This window comes from Oryctolagus cuniculus, chromosome 8 (assembly GCF_964237555.1).
Source record: "Oryctolagus cuniculus chromosome 8, mOryCun1.1, whole genome shotgun sequence".
Taxonomy (NCBI): Eukaryota; Metazoa; Chordata; class Mammalia; order Lagomorpha; family Leporidae; genus Oryctolagus; species Oryctolagus cuniculus.
The window spans coordinates 62,869,015-62,883,705 of NC_091439.1; the positions used below are offsets into that span (position 1 = coordinate 62,869,015).

At 41.8% G+C, this 14,691-nt stretch overlaps 1 protein-coding gene across 6 annotated transcripts in view; it reads left to right on the top strand.

Annotated features, from left to right (window-relative positions):
- The window catches only part of SLC39A8 (solute carrier family 39 member 8), an 83,879-nt gene that overhangs the window by 14,051 nt on the left and 55,137 nt on the right, over window positions 1-14,691 (top strand). For all 6 annotated transcript variants that reach the window (XM_008267559.4, XM_008267564.4, XM_008267560.4 and 3 more), the window contains one exon: window positions 11,943-12,105. In XM_008267559.4, the coding sequence (XP_008265781.1) occupies window positions 11,943-12,105 (163 nt within the window). The remainder of the gene's footprint in view (window positions 1-11,942; window positions 12,106-14,691) is intronic.

A 14,691-nucleotide genomic window follows, 5' to 3' on the forward strand; every position in this document is an offset into this window, starting at 1 on the left:
GGTTCAGATTTCTTCCTTGAAATTCAGCCTTGCACACCCAGCTGCTTGTTGATGTCTACTCTTACCTCCTCCCCAGTTCAACAGATCCAAGCCTGTTTCAGATAGAACTCAACTCCATCCCTTTCTCCATCAGCACTTTGGCTAATCCTGTTTTGCCTGTATCGTTGATAAGGATCACCATTTGCTGGCTGACCTAAGCTGAAAAACCGGATAGTATTCCTGACTTCTGTCTCTCTCCTTACTCTTCTCCCACCTTCTAGCCTACTCCCATGATATCTACTGCACTTGAGTCCTGCTATAGTAACTTCCATTTAATCTTTATAAATCCCAGGATCCTCTTCGAGTAATGAGGAAAATGTGTACCTACTTCATGGGATTGTGTGTGTGGGGGTGAAGTCAGATCGCATGTCTAGCCCTTCTGCTTTGCGTCTGGTGTGCTGTTACTGCTCAAAAAATGTTCACGGTGTTGCTGCTATCGCCTTCTGCATCCAGTTTTGCCTGGTGTTTCTCCCCATCCTTCACATTTCTGCCAGACTTCTATTTCTAATGTGCAAAACTGACCCAGTCGCCGTCCTCGATAGCTTCCCATTACTGTCAGAATTAATTCTCAATTTCTTGCCCAGCTGTTTGTGACCCTGCAGCCTCTGCTCCCACTCCTCTATTTCTCCACCCTTATTTCTCTTGTTCCTTTACATCTGATTTTTAGATGTTGCTTTCCCCAGGAAGCCTTTGATTTTAACCTGGGTTAATTACACTGGCTTCCCATTCAAGGCTCTTACCTAGCACTTACCAGGGTATGCTGCCGTTGTTTATGCTTTTATCTGAACCCTGTCTGGAGAAGTATGGAAAATTTCTAAGGTGGAGGACTGGCAGAATCTAGCATAGAGATGGTATTCAGGAAATATTTGTTGAATGAATAAGTGCTTGATAAATAACTGTAGCCTGTTGAATGGGCATTTGGCCTAGTGGTTAAGATATAGGTTAACATATCCATGTCCCATATCAGTGTCCTGGGTTCTGTTTCTGGCTTTAGCTTCTGCCTCTAGTTTACTGCTAGTGCAGACCCTAGGAGGCAGCTGTGATTGGATTCTTATCACTCATGTGGGAGACCTGGATTGCATTCTTGACTTCAGCTTTGGGCTAGGCACTGGGGAGTGAAGCAGCATATGGGAGCAATCTCTCCCGAACTCCTTCTTCCACACATACTTTCTTTCTATCATGCAAATAAATATTGAAAGAAAGAGTGAATATTGTGCAGCAGGTAAAGCTGCTCTCTGCAATGCTGCATCCCATATGGACGCTGGTTCACATCTTGGCTACTCCACTTCAGATCTAGGTGGAGAAAGCAGGGGAAGATGGCCCAAGTACTTGGGCCCCTGCCACTCTTGTGGGAGACCTGAAAGAAGCTCCTGGCTCCTGGCTCCTGGCTCCTGGCTCCTGGCTTAGGCATGGCTCAGCCCTGGCCATTGCAGCCATCTAGATGGTGGACCAGCGGATAGAAGATCTCTCTCTCTCTCTCTCTCTCTCTCTCTCTCTCTGTGTGTGTGTGTGTCCCTCTCTGTCTGTAACCAAGACTTTCAAATAAATAAATAAATATTTTTTAAAAGAAAATCTTATGTACAATAAATTTTATAACAACACAACTAGGTTAGTTAGGTCAATCTAGTGGCTCATATAAATAGAGATTAACCAATGATTCTTTTCTTTGATGCAGACACATGAATTTTGAAAATAGCATTAAAGAAGTGATGTGTTAAAGTTTAACCTATATGTTGTCTGAGTAGAAGGATGTAGTGAATTTTTTGTTACTTGATTTTCTCAATTTTACGTGATTTCTCAATCACTTATACTTGAATTTCCTTCATAGCATATAGCTGTACTTTCTAGGGCAACTTGGAAAACCTGGTGCCAGTATTAGGTTACTAGCAGTGGAAGCACCATACCACGATGATTCTGGGAAAGTTCATAGGATGAGCAGAAGAACTTGTGATTGTGAAACTTGGTTCTTCCGAGATCCTGATACACGACTCTCAAGTTGTTGATTCATAGTTCTCAAAAGTATATTCATACTGTTGATAGTGTCTCATTTAGCTTTATCCACCCCCTTTCCTTAATCTACCAAAGTAGTGAATGTTTATACACTGAATAAAACGTGTCTAAAGCCTTGTAGGAAGTTGAAGAAGGTATAGAAAGGAAGAAGTCCAATCTTTGTAGAAGTTATGACCTTATTAAAGAGTCGTCTATTTCATGAGCAAATAGTCACACCAGGAAGCACTCCCTAAGTGTTAAACGAATACCTTGGGTCCAGGAGTCTGGAGAGGAAGGGGTAAGTGAAGCAATATGAGGGAATTTCTGAAAGTTCACAGGAAATATGTATTATGAAAAAACTACACATGGGTTTCATAATTCTTTTTATACCCAAATAAACCTATCTTTTTTTTTTTCACGATTTATGTATTTATTTGAAAGGCAGAGTTACAGAGAGGCAGAAGCAGAGAGAGAGAGGTCTTCCATCTGCTAGTTCACTCCCCAGATGGCCACAAAGGCTGTAGCTAAGCTGATCCAAAGCCAAGAGCCAGGAGTTCCTCCAGGTCTCTCATGTGGGCACAGGGGCCCAAGGACTTAGGCTATCTTCTACTGCTATCCCAGGCCATAGCAGAGAGCTGGATTGGAAGTGGAACAGCTGGGTCTCAAACCAGTGCCCATATGTGATGCCGGCGCTATAGGCCAGGCGTTAACCCACAGCACCACAGCGCTGGTCCCAGTTCAGAAGCTCTTTGGTTAAGTGGCATATGGGGGCTTTGTCATTGTTGTGTGCTAGATTCTCAAACTTTTTGTTCTGAAGACTCATTAGTACTTGCAAAAATTATTGTGGGCCCCAAAGAGCCTTAGTATATGTGATTTATAGCTATAATATTTATCAATATCAGAAACTATAAATTAATATTTAATAAAATAAAACTAGAAATTAATGTTGATAAAATTTAAAATGTTTATTTAATTTATTAAGTGTAATGATACTAATACACCCACCCCTGGTTAACATTTAAAATGAAAAAAACTGTATCTTACATAACCAAAAAATAGTGAGAATAGCATTGTTTTCCATTTTTTGCAAATCTCTTTAATATCTAACTTATTAGAAGTTGCTGAGATTCTCATATATGCTACTGTGTTCAATCTTTTGCAACCTCTGGAGACCCCACAGAAGACTGAGAGTAAAAAAGAAACATGGAGTGTCCGTACTACTCTGAATATAATTTTGATCTTTAAGATTCTCTGCTAGGGCCTTGGCAACCCCCATGAGTTCCTGGAGCATGCCGTGAAACCCACCGTCCACTGTCTTGTGGTTGCGTCTGAGATAGACCAGGCCAGTCCTCGTATGCAGAGGTGAGGTGGCTTGGAAGGATGAGCTCATTCCTTGTGGGATCTCTGTGGAGGAAGGGAGGCTTGACCTTGACACTTGGTCCCTGGAGGCACTGAGTGGGAAGTCCTGGGTGAGCATCAAGGCAAAAAGGCATCTAGTTCTTGGCAGCAGTTGGGAGAAAGCCTTTGGGATGAGCTCACAGGTAATGGAAAGTAGGGCGGCCCCTGCCACCTGGAGGCAGGGCAGGGTAGGGAGAGGCAAGAATTCCCCGAGTGTGCTCTGACATCACTGCAGGCCTTTGGGGCAGAGAAGGCCTTGGGAAACTGTGGAAAAGGACAGGGCTTTGGAAGCTGCCAGCCTGTGTGATCAAGTCAGAAAACATCGTCAATATCTTTTAAAAAGCATGTTGTAGCTCTTAACATATCTTGATTTTAGTAAAATCAAAAAAACAACTCCCGCTTATCTTGCATTTAATGGAAGCTAGAAAAGTGATAAAAATCAGAATTTAATTTTTTATTTTTCTAAATGAAAGGGGAAGTCAAGTACATTGTTTGAAACTTTGGCCTATTTAGAGAGGCGTAAGGAAAAAAATAAAAATCACCTGTAATTCACCACCTAGCAATAAACACTATTAACTCCTTACTATCTTTAACTATTAACTCCTTACTATATTTAACCTTACTTACCACAGTGCTGCATTCCATGCAAATTGTTTCAAAATAGCCTTTTTCTCCCTTACCAATGTTTGATGAAGCAAGACATTTTCCTCTTTTAATAATGTATCTAGGAAAGGCTCTTTTCATCTCTTTTTCAGGAAGAGTCTGAGTGATTATGAGTGTGTATGTGTGTGTGTGTGTGTATGTGTGAGAATTCATGAGTGTATGTGAATGTGAGTGTGCATGTGAGAGTCTGAGTGTGTGAGTGGTAGTATGAGTGTATGTGAATGTTAATGTGTGTGTTATGTGAGTGTGTGAGTGGGAGTGTGTGAATATATGTGTGTGTGTATGTGAGATCTGTGTGTTTAAGTGTTGTGCACACGTGTATGTGTATGTGTGTGTGTGGTGTCTATGTTGCTGGTGGGAATACATTAGCACCTGGGAGGCTTCTGTAGCAAAACCTGAGGGAGATTTAATCTGGTGGAAACAGAGTTGGGATCCCTTGATGAGCCACTTCTTAAACCTAGAGATAATCTTTGTTGTTGAAACCTTAAAAGAATTCAGCCTTCTACTTCGATAAGATAAAAATGAGTAAGCTTTGAAAACAAATTTAAGAGGGAAAAGCTTCAAGAGAAGGTTGGTAGAGGGCGATTTGGCTCATATATAAAATGAACAGCAACCGGGGAGGGTAGGAAGTGACACTGGAGTTGCCTGTAACAGAGCTTAGGTAGTCGCAGCAAGAACCAGTCTGGAAGGGACTCTTGCTTTCCTCACTCCTGCTGTGAACGTGGAGCATTTAAATCACCAATCTCACAACGTTGCTCCGTGACCCCCGAGAGGATAAATAACTATAACTGGCATTGTTCAGTTGTCTCAGGGGTCAGAATTGGCCTCCCTATTGTTAAGCCCAAATCACCATTTTAAATTTATATATTTAAACTGTTCTCTTGGGATCTTGGCCGGTTGCCTTAACTGAAATACTCTTAGGTGTACTTTCCTTTGTGCATTTTTTTTTTTTGCTTTTTCATAGTTTTTTTTTTTTGGTTATTACTATGAACTTAAACCAATTTTACAATTAGTTAAGCAATTCTAGGAAGACAGGGTGAGAGGTTCATTCATTCATTTACTCATTCATTCATTCATTCAACATGTATTTATTGACCACTGCTGTGTACCAGATATATAATATTAGTGGTATTGCAGTCAGTGAGTACCGAGTAGATACGAGTCCAAGGATTCCGAAGTTTCTTTTCCAGTAGGGAATCATTTTGGATCTTCACCTTTTCTTCCTCTGAGTACGTTCCTAACAATCTGTGGCCAGTTGGATTGGTCTCATCGTTGTGAAGTTATGTGATGTAGCTCAGGTGGATGAATTAGCAAGGTGTAATCTAGAGAGAGAGCATTCAAGATGTTGTAGGTTTGATGATCTTGTGATGCGAATACTTTACAGCAGGGTTGTCAGCCAGGGGCCTACAGCACAAGGAGCTGTGCTGGTTCTGGGCTGTCAGCATCTGTTGCCTTAGCAAGGCTGATGCACCTGCTCTGTTTTCCTATAATGGGCAGGAAGATTTATTGGGAGGCAAAGAATCATGATCATATTTCATTTCCTTCTTAGGTCTCAGCTTGGTGAGAAAACTTGGTTGATGTTTGAGTTATAGGATTGTTTGTAAGGTCCCTTTCTGGGCAGGATCTTAAATATGATCTAAGAGTCATTTAAGTTTATGACTCAAGTCTCTAACATGGTTGACAAAATACGCTCCCTGCCAGGGTCTGAAGGATTTCCTCTTTCACTGTTTGAGTTTTCAGTGTTGGCTCAAGACATGACAGCAAGGGTACTGGCTTAGAAATCGAAGACTTAAGATGATACAGTTTTGCATTCTGTCTTTAACATTTCTGACTTGTTTAATCTTAGACAGTTTACCTGCCTAAGAGAAATCTTCATCCAGATTTCTTCTAAAATCCACTTTATTTGATGAATGGATTAAAAAAAGATGATAAGCGTTAAGCATATATCATAGCTCTGTCACTGTGGCTCTGCTTAAAACTCCTGTGGTAACTATTGCTTCTAAAATTCACTTATTAACTAATCACACACTTGTTTTCTCCCTTAATTTTTGTGAATCATCTCTCCTTTCCCCAACTTTCAAAAGCACCAAAATAGCTTTCCTGACACTGTACATATCTATTTCTCTAAGACATCTCTCCTGACTTTTCTTTTTATCTGACAATACCTTGCACATATCTTTACTGTACTTCTCCATCTTGTTTCTAGCTATTTTCTCTGCTGAATGGTGAACCTGTTAAAGATGGAGCCCGCGTCTTATTCTTATCACCTATGAGAACATCTGGCACAGAGAAAGTGTAATTCACCTAGTTGGTGAATGAATAAGGATAAGGGAGAAATGGAATGGGCTTCTTCTTCACTTCTTCACTTCTGTGACAGCAGAAGTCACGAATGGTGTTGTGTATTCTTATTAAGCCTTTTACTTGTTGCATCTCTTCAAAGCACAGGAGGCTGCTTTCACTTGGGGTATGGGCGGGGTGTGTTGCAGCCTGTTTGCACAGCTGCATGCAGGGCAAGCATGAGAAGGGGCTGTAGTTATTGCTGAGAAACAACAGCTGCAACCGTGCAGAGCAAGGCAGGGCAGAGAAGTCACCAAAGGAAGAGGAGGCAGACAGAGCCCACGCTCTGCCTCTGGCTCCCTTCGGGGCTCTGTAATGGAATTTGAAGTGTGTGGCTTGGTTGTATCACAGCCGAGCAAAACGGACTGATCTAGATGTTTCATTCTAATTTTGATGGTCACTGTGTCTAAATGTATTACACACTGTTCTCTCTGCCTCCCCTCCCCTCTACAGAGAAATCATAGCCATGCCCAGCAGTATTCTCATTGGGAATACAGACTGCTTAGCTTCCCACAGAACCCAGTCCATGGCAACATAAAATCTGAAACCATCTCTGGGGTGACTTTTGAATGGGATATTTCTTTTCTGGTGTGGTGTGAATGCCTTGGCACAATGGGCATCGAATCATGTGGTCCTGTTGTATTTACTGTTTGCCACTTGACAAGACAGCCAAGTAGAGAAAAAAACCCATGTGTTAAGAAAAGGAAGATGAAATGGAGAAGCTTTAAAGAGTGGAAAAGTTTATCATTTTGTTTGCCCATAGGTTATGGATGTAGAATTCATTCATCAGGCTTGTTTTTTGGTATTATTTTAAAGACAGGATTTCATTCATTTTTAAAGATGTATTTTATTTATTTGAAAGGCAGTATGAGAGAGGGAGAGAGAGAGAGAGCGAGTGAGCGAGTGAGCGTGAGCGAGCCGGAGAGAGTGACCTTCTATCCCTGGTTCACTCCCCCAGATGGTGGCAACAGCTGGCGCTGGGTCAGACTGAAGCCAGGAGCTTCTTCTGGGTCTCCCACATGGGTACAGGGGCCCAAGCAGTTGGGCTATCCTCTGCTGCTTTCCTATGTGCATTAGCAGGGAGCTGGATCAGAAGTGGAGAAGCCAGGACTTGAACCAACACACATATGGGATGCTGACATTGCAACCAGTGACTCTACCTGCTGGCCCACATCACCAGCCCCCATTCACTAGCTTTACAAACTGATGTTTAAATAATGTGTTCGCGAATCCATCAAGACTCTTTCATTTGGAGAAGTGAAAGAGGAAACAAAAGAGAGTTCAGTGACTCAGGGAACTGAAGAATCAAGGAGTGAAACCGCTTCAGGCACAGGTGGATGCAGGCGATCAGCTGTGGTATTGGAAAGCTGTGGGTCTCTGTCTTTCAGCCAGCTTTCTTTCCCATGGCAGCAAACAAAGTTTAAGGGTTCCTCAGCATCATAGCAGTCCTAGTGGAAAAATACATCTTCGGGAGCTTAGTTGAAGAGTAAACAGGTCTGGGTCCTATGTACACTGGTCAGCCCCACCCACATGACATAGACGGGGACTTCCGGCCAGGCCGGCAGTCAGTTACGCCATGGTGGAGAGGGAATCCCAGGCAGGCATTCACTACATTTTATCAATTTAGATTATTATCTTAAACGCATTTCTGTCTTTGAGAGGCAGAGAGAGAGAAACAGATACACAGAATTTAATTTGAAGAATTGGCTCATGTGCTTTTGGAAGCTGAGCAGTCACACCATCTCCCGTGAACTGGGGACCAAGGAAGGCTGGTGGTGAGATTGAGCCCGAAGGCCTGAGTCAGGAGAGATGATGGTGTACATTCTAGACTGAGAGCTGGGGAAAAGGGGAGAGAATGTCCCAACTCAGGCAGTGGTGCAGGAAAACAGGCAGTCTCCCTCCCTCCACCTTGTGTTCTACTCAAGTATTCAGGGCATTGGTGATGCCCACTCACGGTGGGGAGGGCCATGTACCACCTCCGCCGCCTCAAATGCTCATCCTATCTGGAAACACGCTCAGAAACCATGTTTAATCTGGTCAAGCTGACACAAAGTTACCCATCATAAGGGGAAAAGAGACCTCTGTGCAGAACTGGGCTCCATCTGGATACCGTGTGACAATGAGGACTGAGAGCCAAAGAGCTCGGTGGGTTCAGTGGATGGGAAGTTACTGAGGGGGATTTTGGTTAAGTGGACCTAACAGGCCTGTTACAGAAGACAGGCCAGGGTGGGAAGAAATCCAGGATAGGGAATGAGGAATTTGACTACTTACTGTGTGACCAGATAGGGTAAAGGATTCTCTAGAAAACATGCTTAGCAGGTGACTTACTACATTAGGAGGATGCAGGCCCCACAAGGATAGATGATGTGGTCAAGACCTGAGCTTAGAGGCCCCTGAGTGAAGCTTAATTAAGGAGGGAGTCTTCGTCAGCATCCATGCTGTGTAACCCATATCTTGGCAGACTCCTAGGCATTTATTATAAGCAGATGTCGAGTGTATAAACTACTGAGGGAGGAACTTGCCCTCATCACTCAGCCTTCCTCCTGCCCAGTCCCTGCACCAACCCCGACCATTCTCCCTAAAACCTATTTGGGAAAGAAGCAGAGAAACATCTGTGTAGCCAGAACTGGTGAGGAAGGAGTTAGGAAGGCAGATATGCATGGAACTATTCTCTCAAATGATTTTCAGTATCATTTGGGGTTCTTATTTAGAATATGTGTCTAACTCCTTTTACCTCCATCTCCATCTTACTGTATTTTATGAATCTGAGGCTCCATTTGAGATCACTTTACTGTGACAGAGACTATCAAATATGAATTTAAGTCAAAAGTTATTAAAAGTCTTTAGGAAGGCATCTGCTGATTAGAGTTTTTCCTCATCCCCCACCCCCCCCCAAAAAAAAAAACCCAGCAAGTGTCAGGGTGGCATTCTTGAGAACTGCTAGATACAACTAAAGCAATAAGAAGGAAAACTGTCAGGATAGGAGCGTGAAGGGGAGTGAAACTCATCACAGCATGGCATTCAGGCCCACACTATTCAGTATAATTGCAGGGAGTTGTTTTCTAGGAAGCCTTGGGCATCCTACTACTTCCATAACTTATGTAGTCATTTTTTGGAGGTACAGGGGTATGCTTGAGAGAGTGCTTGAAGTTCCTCTTCAGCGGCAGTGGCTCAACTGGTTTTGTTGTTGCCCGCACTGTCCTGGCCCTGGCCTCATCCTATTGGTCCCTTTAAGAGACACTGCTGTGTCTTAGACAACTGCCTTCTTTTGTTTTAGATTCAACTTTTTTAAAATCAAAGTGCAATAAAAATCAAGTCTGCTTTGACACCAGCATAGGCTACTATCCAAACGTACTTGCATTCTGCCTATAGATAGGTAGCTCTTGAAAATTGATCAGGCCTGTGATGAATTCAGTTTTGGCCTACTGTTAGAATTCTTGTTTTCATCTGCTTATCAGGAGGCAAGGCCTTGAGTTGTGTCATCTCCTCACCTCCATGTGCTTCCTGGTGATTGGGCAGTTGCAGCGGTCATATTGTCTATGTTGTGTTATCTATGTCCACCTGCACAGATCATCAAGGCTCTAAGCTGTCTTACAGTCCTAATTATGTCTCATTTGACAACACCATTAAAAAGACTTTGGGAGAGAGTCTTTAACGATGTACAGTGGCAGTTGTGATATCCTAAGAGGTGAGGACATTCAAAGTCCTGTTGCCATTCCCAGTAAGAAGTAAATTTTACCCTGCAGTCTAGTTTACACATGTGATATGTACAGTGTGTAACTGAGGCCGGAGTTTGACTAAGCAACACTTATTCTCTTAGGTGTGCTGCACTTGTCATTTCTATTAGTTTTTGTTCTAAAAAAAAAAAGTAGTGACTGTGCCTTGTCAAGTGCACCCCTGATCCAGGGAAGGCTCCCAATCTGAGAATGAAAAGAATGGCTTACCAATCAAGTTCTAGGAAGTCTTAAAATGTTACTTCTGAGAAGTTTTGGAGATTATCTAGAGAGCTTCCTCTTTTCCTCCTGCTGAGCCTCTGGAGGAACTTGAAGCCCAGGGAGGTAAATTCATCCTTGCAGGAAACAGCTCTGCTTTGTATTTGTTCTCTCACACCTGCTATTCCTGGAACGACCCAGAGGCCGGTTGAACCACCTGGGCCCTGTAATTTTTCAGTCTAGCAATTATGCTCCCGCATGACTGCATGGTGATAAACTATACCCAGTGTCCCTTTCTTAATTGGCTGTTTCCCGATTTCTTTGATAAATAGTAGTGATCTCCTTGTACCCAAATCTGACAAATTACATTGTTTCTGTTATAATTGTTATAGTCAAACAATTAACATCAACTTTTGAGTTTTCAATATTATTCATAGTGTATTAGTCAGTTCAGGTTGCCATTACAAAATATATATGTAGCCTAGGCAGCTCAAACAACTGAAATTGATTTTCTCATGGTTCTAGAGATTGAAAGTGTAAGACCAAGTTGCCAGAGGATTGCTGTCTGGTAGAGTTTAGAGAGAGAGTGCACGTGAGCAAATTCTCTGATGTTTCTTCTTACAATGACAGCAATCCCATCAGGCCAGGGCCCTACCTTCATGAGTTCAGCAAACTCGTTCTCTCCCAGAAGCTCAGGGGCCTTCAACATACGGATTTTGGGAGTCTATAGAAGTCTATGGCACATTGCTAAGGTCTTAGTATTGTTTAAGGATTGACTGAAGTGTGCAGAAAACTTTTCTCCACTGCATTTATTACAACTGGACTTTCCTATTTGAGTGAATGTTTTTCACATTATATGTAAGGCATTTATTAGCATTTATTTTATATCATTTTAAAATTTTCATATCTATGGAACCCAATTTATAGTTGAAAGTTTAACCTGAACATGAAATGATATCTTTAACAAGTTATTTTGACAGGTTTGTTCTAGTATAGATTCTATCAATTCCTTAATGAATTTCTAAATAGCACACCACTATTTTCCAAACTTTATAAAATATACCTACCCTCACTGAGGTTAATACATATTTTAGTGAACAGTAATTGGTGCCAAAACATATTTTAACACAACTTTTATATATTGGAATTACTATTGCTATATAGAAAAGGAGTGAATTTCTTAACTATGGAACTGTAAGGAACCAGGTGTTTGTAAGAGCCATGCCAGTAGCCCATTCAAACTATCCATTCAAACTTAAAACAAGTAAACTGAGAGGGAAGGCTGAGATCATAAAATTGCCTTAAAATCATTTGTATTAGTTTTTTAAAAAGTCTTTGGACACTTCCAAATGAGCTGCTGTGTTTTTGTCTGTTGTAGAAAGGCTGTCGATTAAGAAGATTTTTTTTTGCTGTCTTTTTGTTTCTAAGGTTTAAAGATTTGGGCTGTGTTACAATTTTATGGTCCATACGTTTCTCTGGTGAGCTTTTGTGTAAAGAGTTAATGCTGTGCAGTCTGATGAACTCTTGCCTGTGTGTTTTTACAATGCCAACAAATGTATGTTTGCTTTGTTTATTCTGTTCCAGTGCTTATCTGCCGAGGAGATCTTCTCCCTGCACGGCTTTTCAAATGCTACCCAGTTAACCAGCTCAAACTTCTCTGTCATCTGTCCAGCGGTCTTACAGCAGCTGAACTTCCACCCTTGCAAGGATGGACCCAAGCACAAAACAAAGCCGAGTCTTTCCGAAGGTACGTGGTTCGTGTTTCTGTCATTTCTGTGAAAAGTCTCTGAGCCAGCGTGAAACGCCGGGAACGCATGTCTCTTTTTTGGCTTTAAAGCTTTGAATGAGTCTATTTAGAACTTCTTGGTAAAATAATTGTATTTTGAAAATACTTAGAATAAGAGTAGTTAGAACTTATTTAGCGTTCCTAAGTTACGCTCTTCAGTTTGTGGACTCCAAACTGTATTTCGTATGGCCAAGCAACTTTATAAAACTTAAAGTTTGATTTAAACTATATATATATGTATTTTAAAGATTTATATATTTATTTGAAATGTGGAGTTACAGGGGATAGAGGGAGAGGGAAAGTTAGAGAGAGAGAGAGAGAGAGAGAGAAAATCTTCCATCTGGTGCTTCACTCTCTAATTGGCTGCAATGGCCAGGGCTGGACCAGGCCAAAACCAGAAACCTGGAGATCCATACAAGTCCCCCGCATAGATGCAAGGACCTTAGTACTTGGGAATCTTCTGCTGCTTTCCTAGGCATACCAGCAGGGAGCATGATCAGAAGTGGAGCAGCTGGGACTTGAACCAGTGCCTATATGAGATGCTGGCACTACAGGTGACAGCTTAACCCACTGCACCACAGTGCCAGCCCCAACAATATATATTTTGTGCTGTGCATATTGGAGTGTACATTAACTATTTGGCTTTTAGCTGACTAGTTAACTTCTACTACCTTTTAAAAATGTTTCCTTACTTATTTTATCTACTTGAAAGGCAGAACAACGAACAGGGAGGGGAAGAAAGACAATGAATATGAATCTTCTATCTGCTGGTTGACTTACCAAATGTCAGCAAAAGCCCAAACCAGGACCTCCATTCAGATCTCCCACCTGAGTGGCAGGGTCCCAAGCATGTGCTCCATCATCTGCCACCTCTCAGGGTGCCGATTAGCAGGAAGCTAGATTGGAAATAGAGTAGCCAGGACTTGAACTAGCACTCTGATATGGGATGTAAACATCCCAGGCAGCAACTTAACCCATTGTGCCACAATGCTTTCCCCTCTGTTAACTATTGCTTTTCATATTATTTAAAAATGTGTCAGTTTATCAGTTTTCAATGAATAGGTATGGGAAGTTATTTGTTCTAAATTAAATCTTAAGGAACTGAACTGTGACTGTTTTACTATTCATAGGTGGAAGATAGTATCAGAAATGATTTTAAGGGTCTACAATGGTGTTGCCATAAGTAATAGTTTATTTATTTAGGAGGCAGAGATAGAGACTGAGATAAAAAGGAGTGGTGGTGGTGTAGTAGAGAGATATATAGAGAGAAAGCAAGCCCATGCTACCATCTACTGGTTCACTCATGTGGGTTCACCCACACATGCTTGCAATGTTGGGGCTGGGTCAGTTCACAGGTAGGAGCCAGGAACGCAGTGCAGATTTCCCATGTGAATTGCAAGCAGTGAAGCCATTGTCTGCTGCCTCTTGGCATGTGCATTTGCAGGAAGCTTGAATTGAGCAAGTGCCAGGTATCAAACACAGGTCTTCTAATATGGGACATGGGTGCCTTAACTACAAGGTCAAATACTTGTCCCTAAACACTACATTTTTAAATAATAATATGGTATAAAGAAATTTTAGGGGGCCGGCGCTGTGGCTCACTAGGTTAATCCTCTGCCTGTGGCGCCAGCATCCCATATGGGTGCTGGTTCTAGTCCCGGTTGCTTTTATTCCAGTCCAGCTCTCTGATGTGGCCTGGGAAAGTAGTGGTGGATGGTCCAGGTGCTTGGGTCCCTGCACCCGCATGGGAGACCAGGAAGAAGCACCTGGCTCCTGGCTTAGGATTGGCACAGCTCCATCCATTGTGGCCATTTGGGGAGTGAACCAACAGAAGGAAGACCTTTCTCTCTGTCTCTCTCATTGTCTGTAATTCTATCTGTCAAATAAAAAAAATTCTTTTAAATATAAGAAAACAAATGGATGCTTAATATATAGTTCACATCCTTAAACATGTAGAAGTACACATTCACTAGTGAGGTAAACCAGTTGTTCAGGGAGTCTGTTTTGCAGCTGTATGCATTGTATTGGTATCCCTAGATTGTTAACTTGCCCTACATGTATATTTTAATTTTAATTTTAATTTTAAAAATTCCTTTAAGGGATAACATAAATAAGATCAGTCATCTACTAATAACAATAGATAGAATTAAAAAGGAGAGAATGACCAACATGGGAAGCAGGCCACATAGCAGACTCACAGAATGACAAACACCCTAAATAGCACTCTGGCCTCAGAATCAGCTCTTAAGGCATTCAGATCTGGCTAAAAAGTCCATGAGAGCATTTCAGACATGGAAAGCCAATACACTTTTGCAAAAATGACCTACATGAAAGATCTCTGTGTGTGAGATCCCGGCGGAAAGAGGGATCAATTGAAGAAGGAGGTACCTTTCTCTGAAGGTAGTAAAGAATTTCCACTTTACTTATGGCCCTGTCTAAATAATGTTGGAGTTTGTGGACTCAAAAGGCTTCCACAGCCTTGGCAGCTCATTACAAAGCCTCCGGTGATTACTGAAATCATAAATAAGAGTGTCAATTATTAAATCA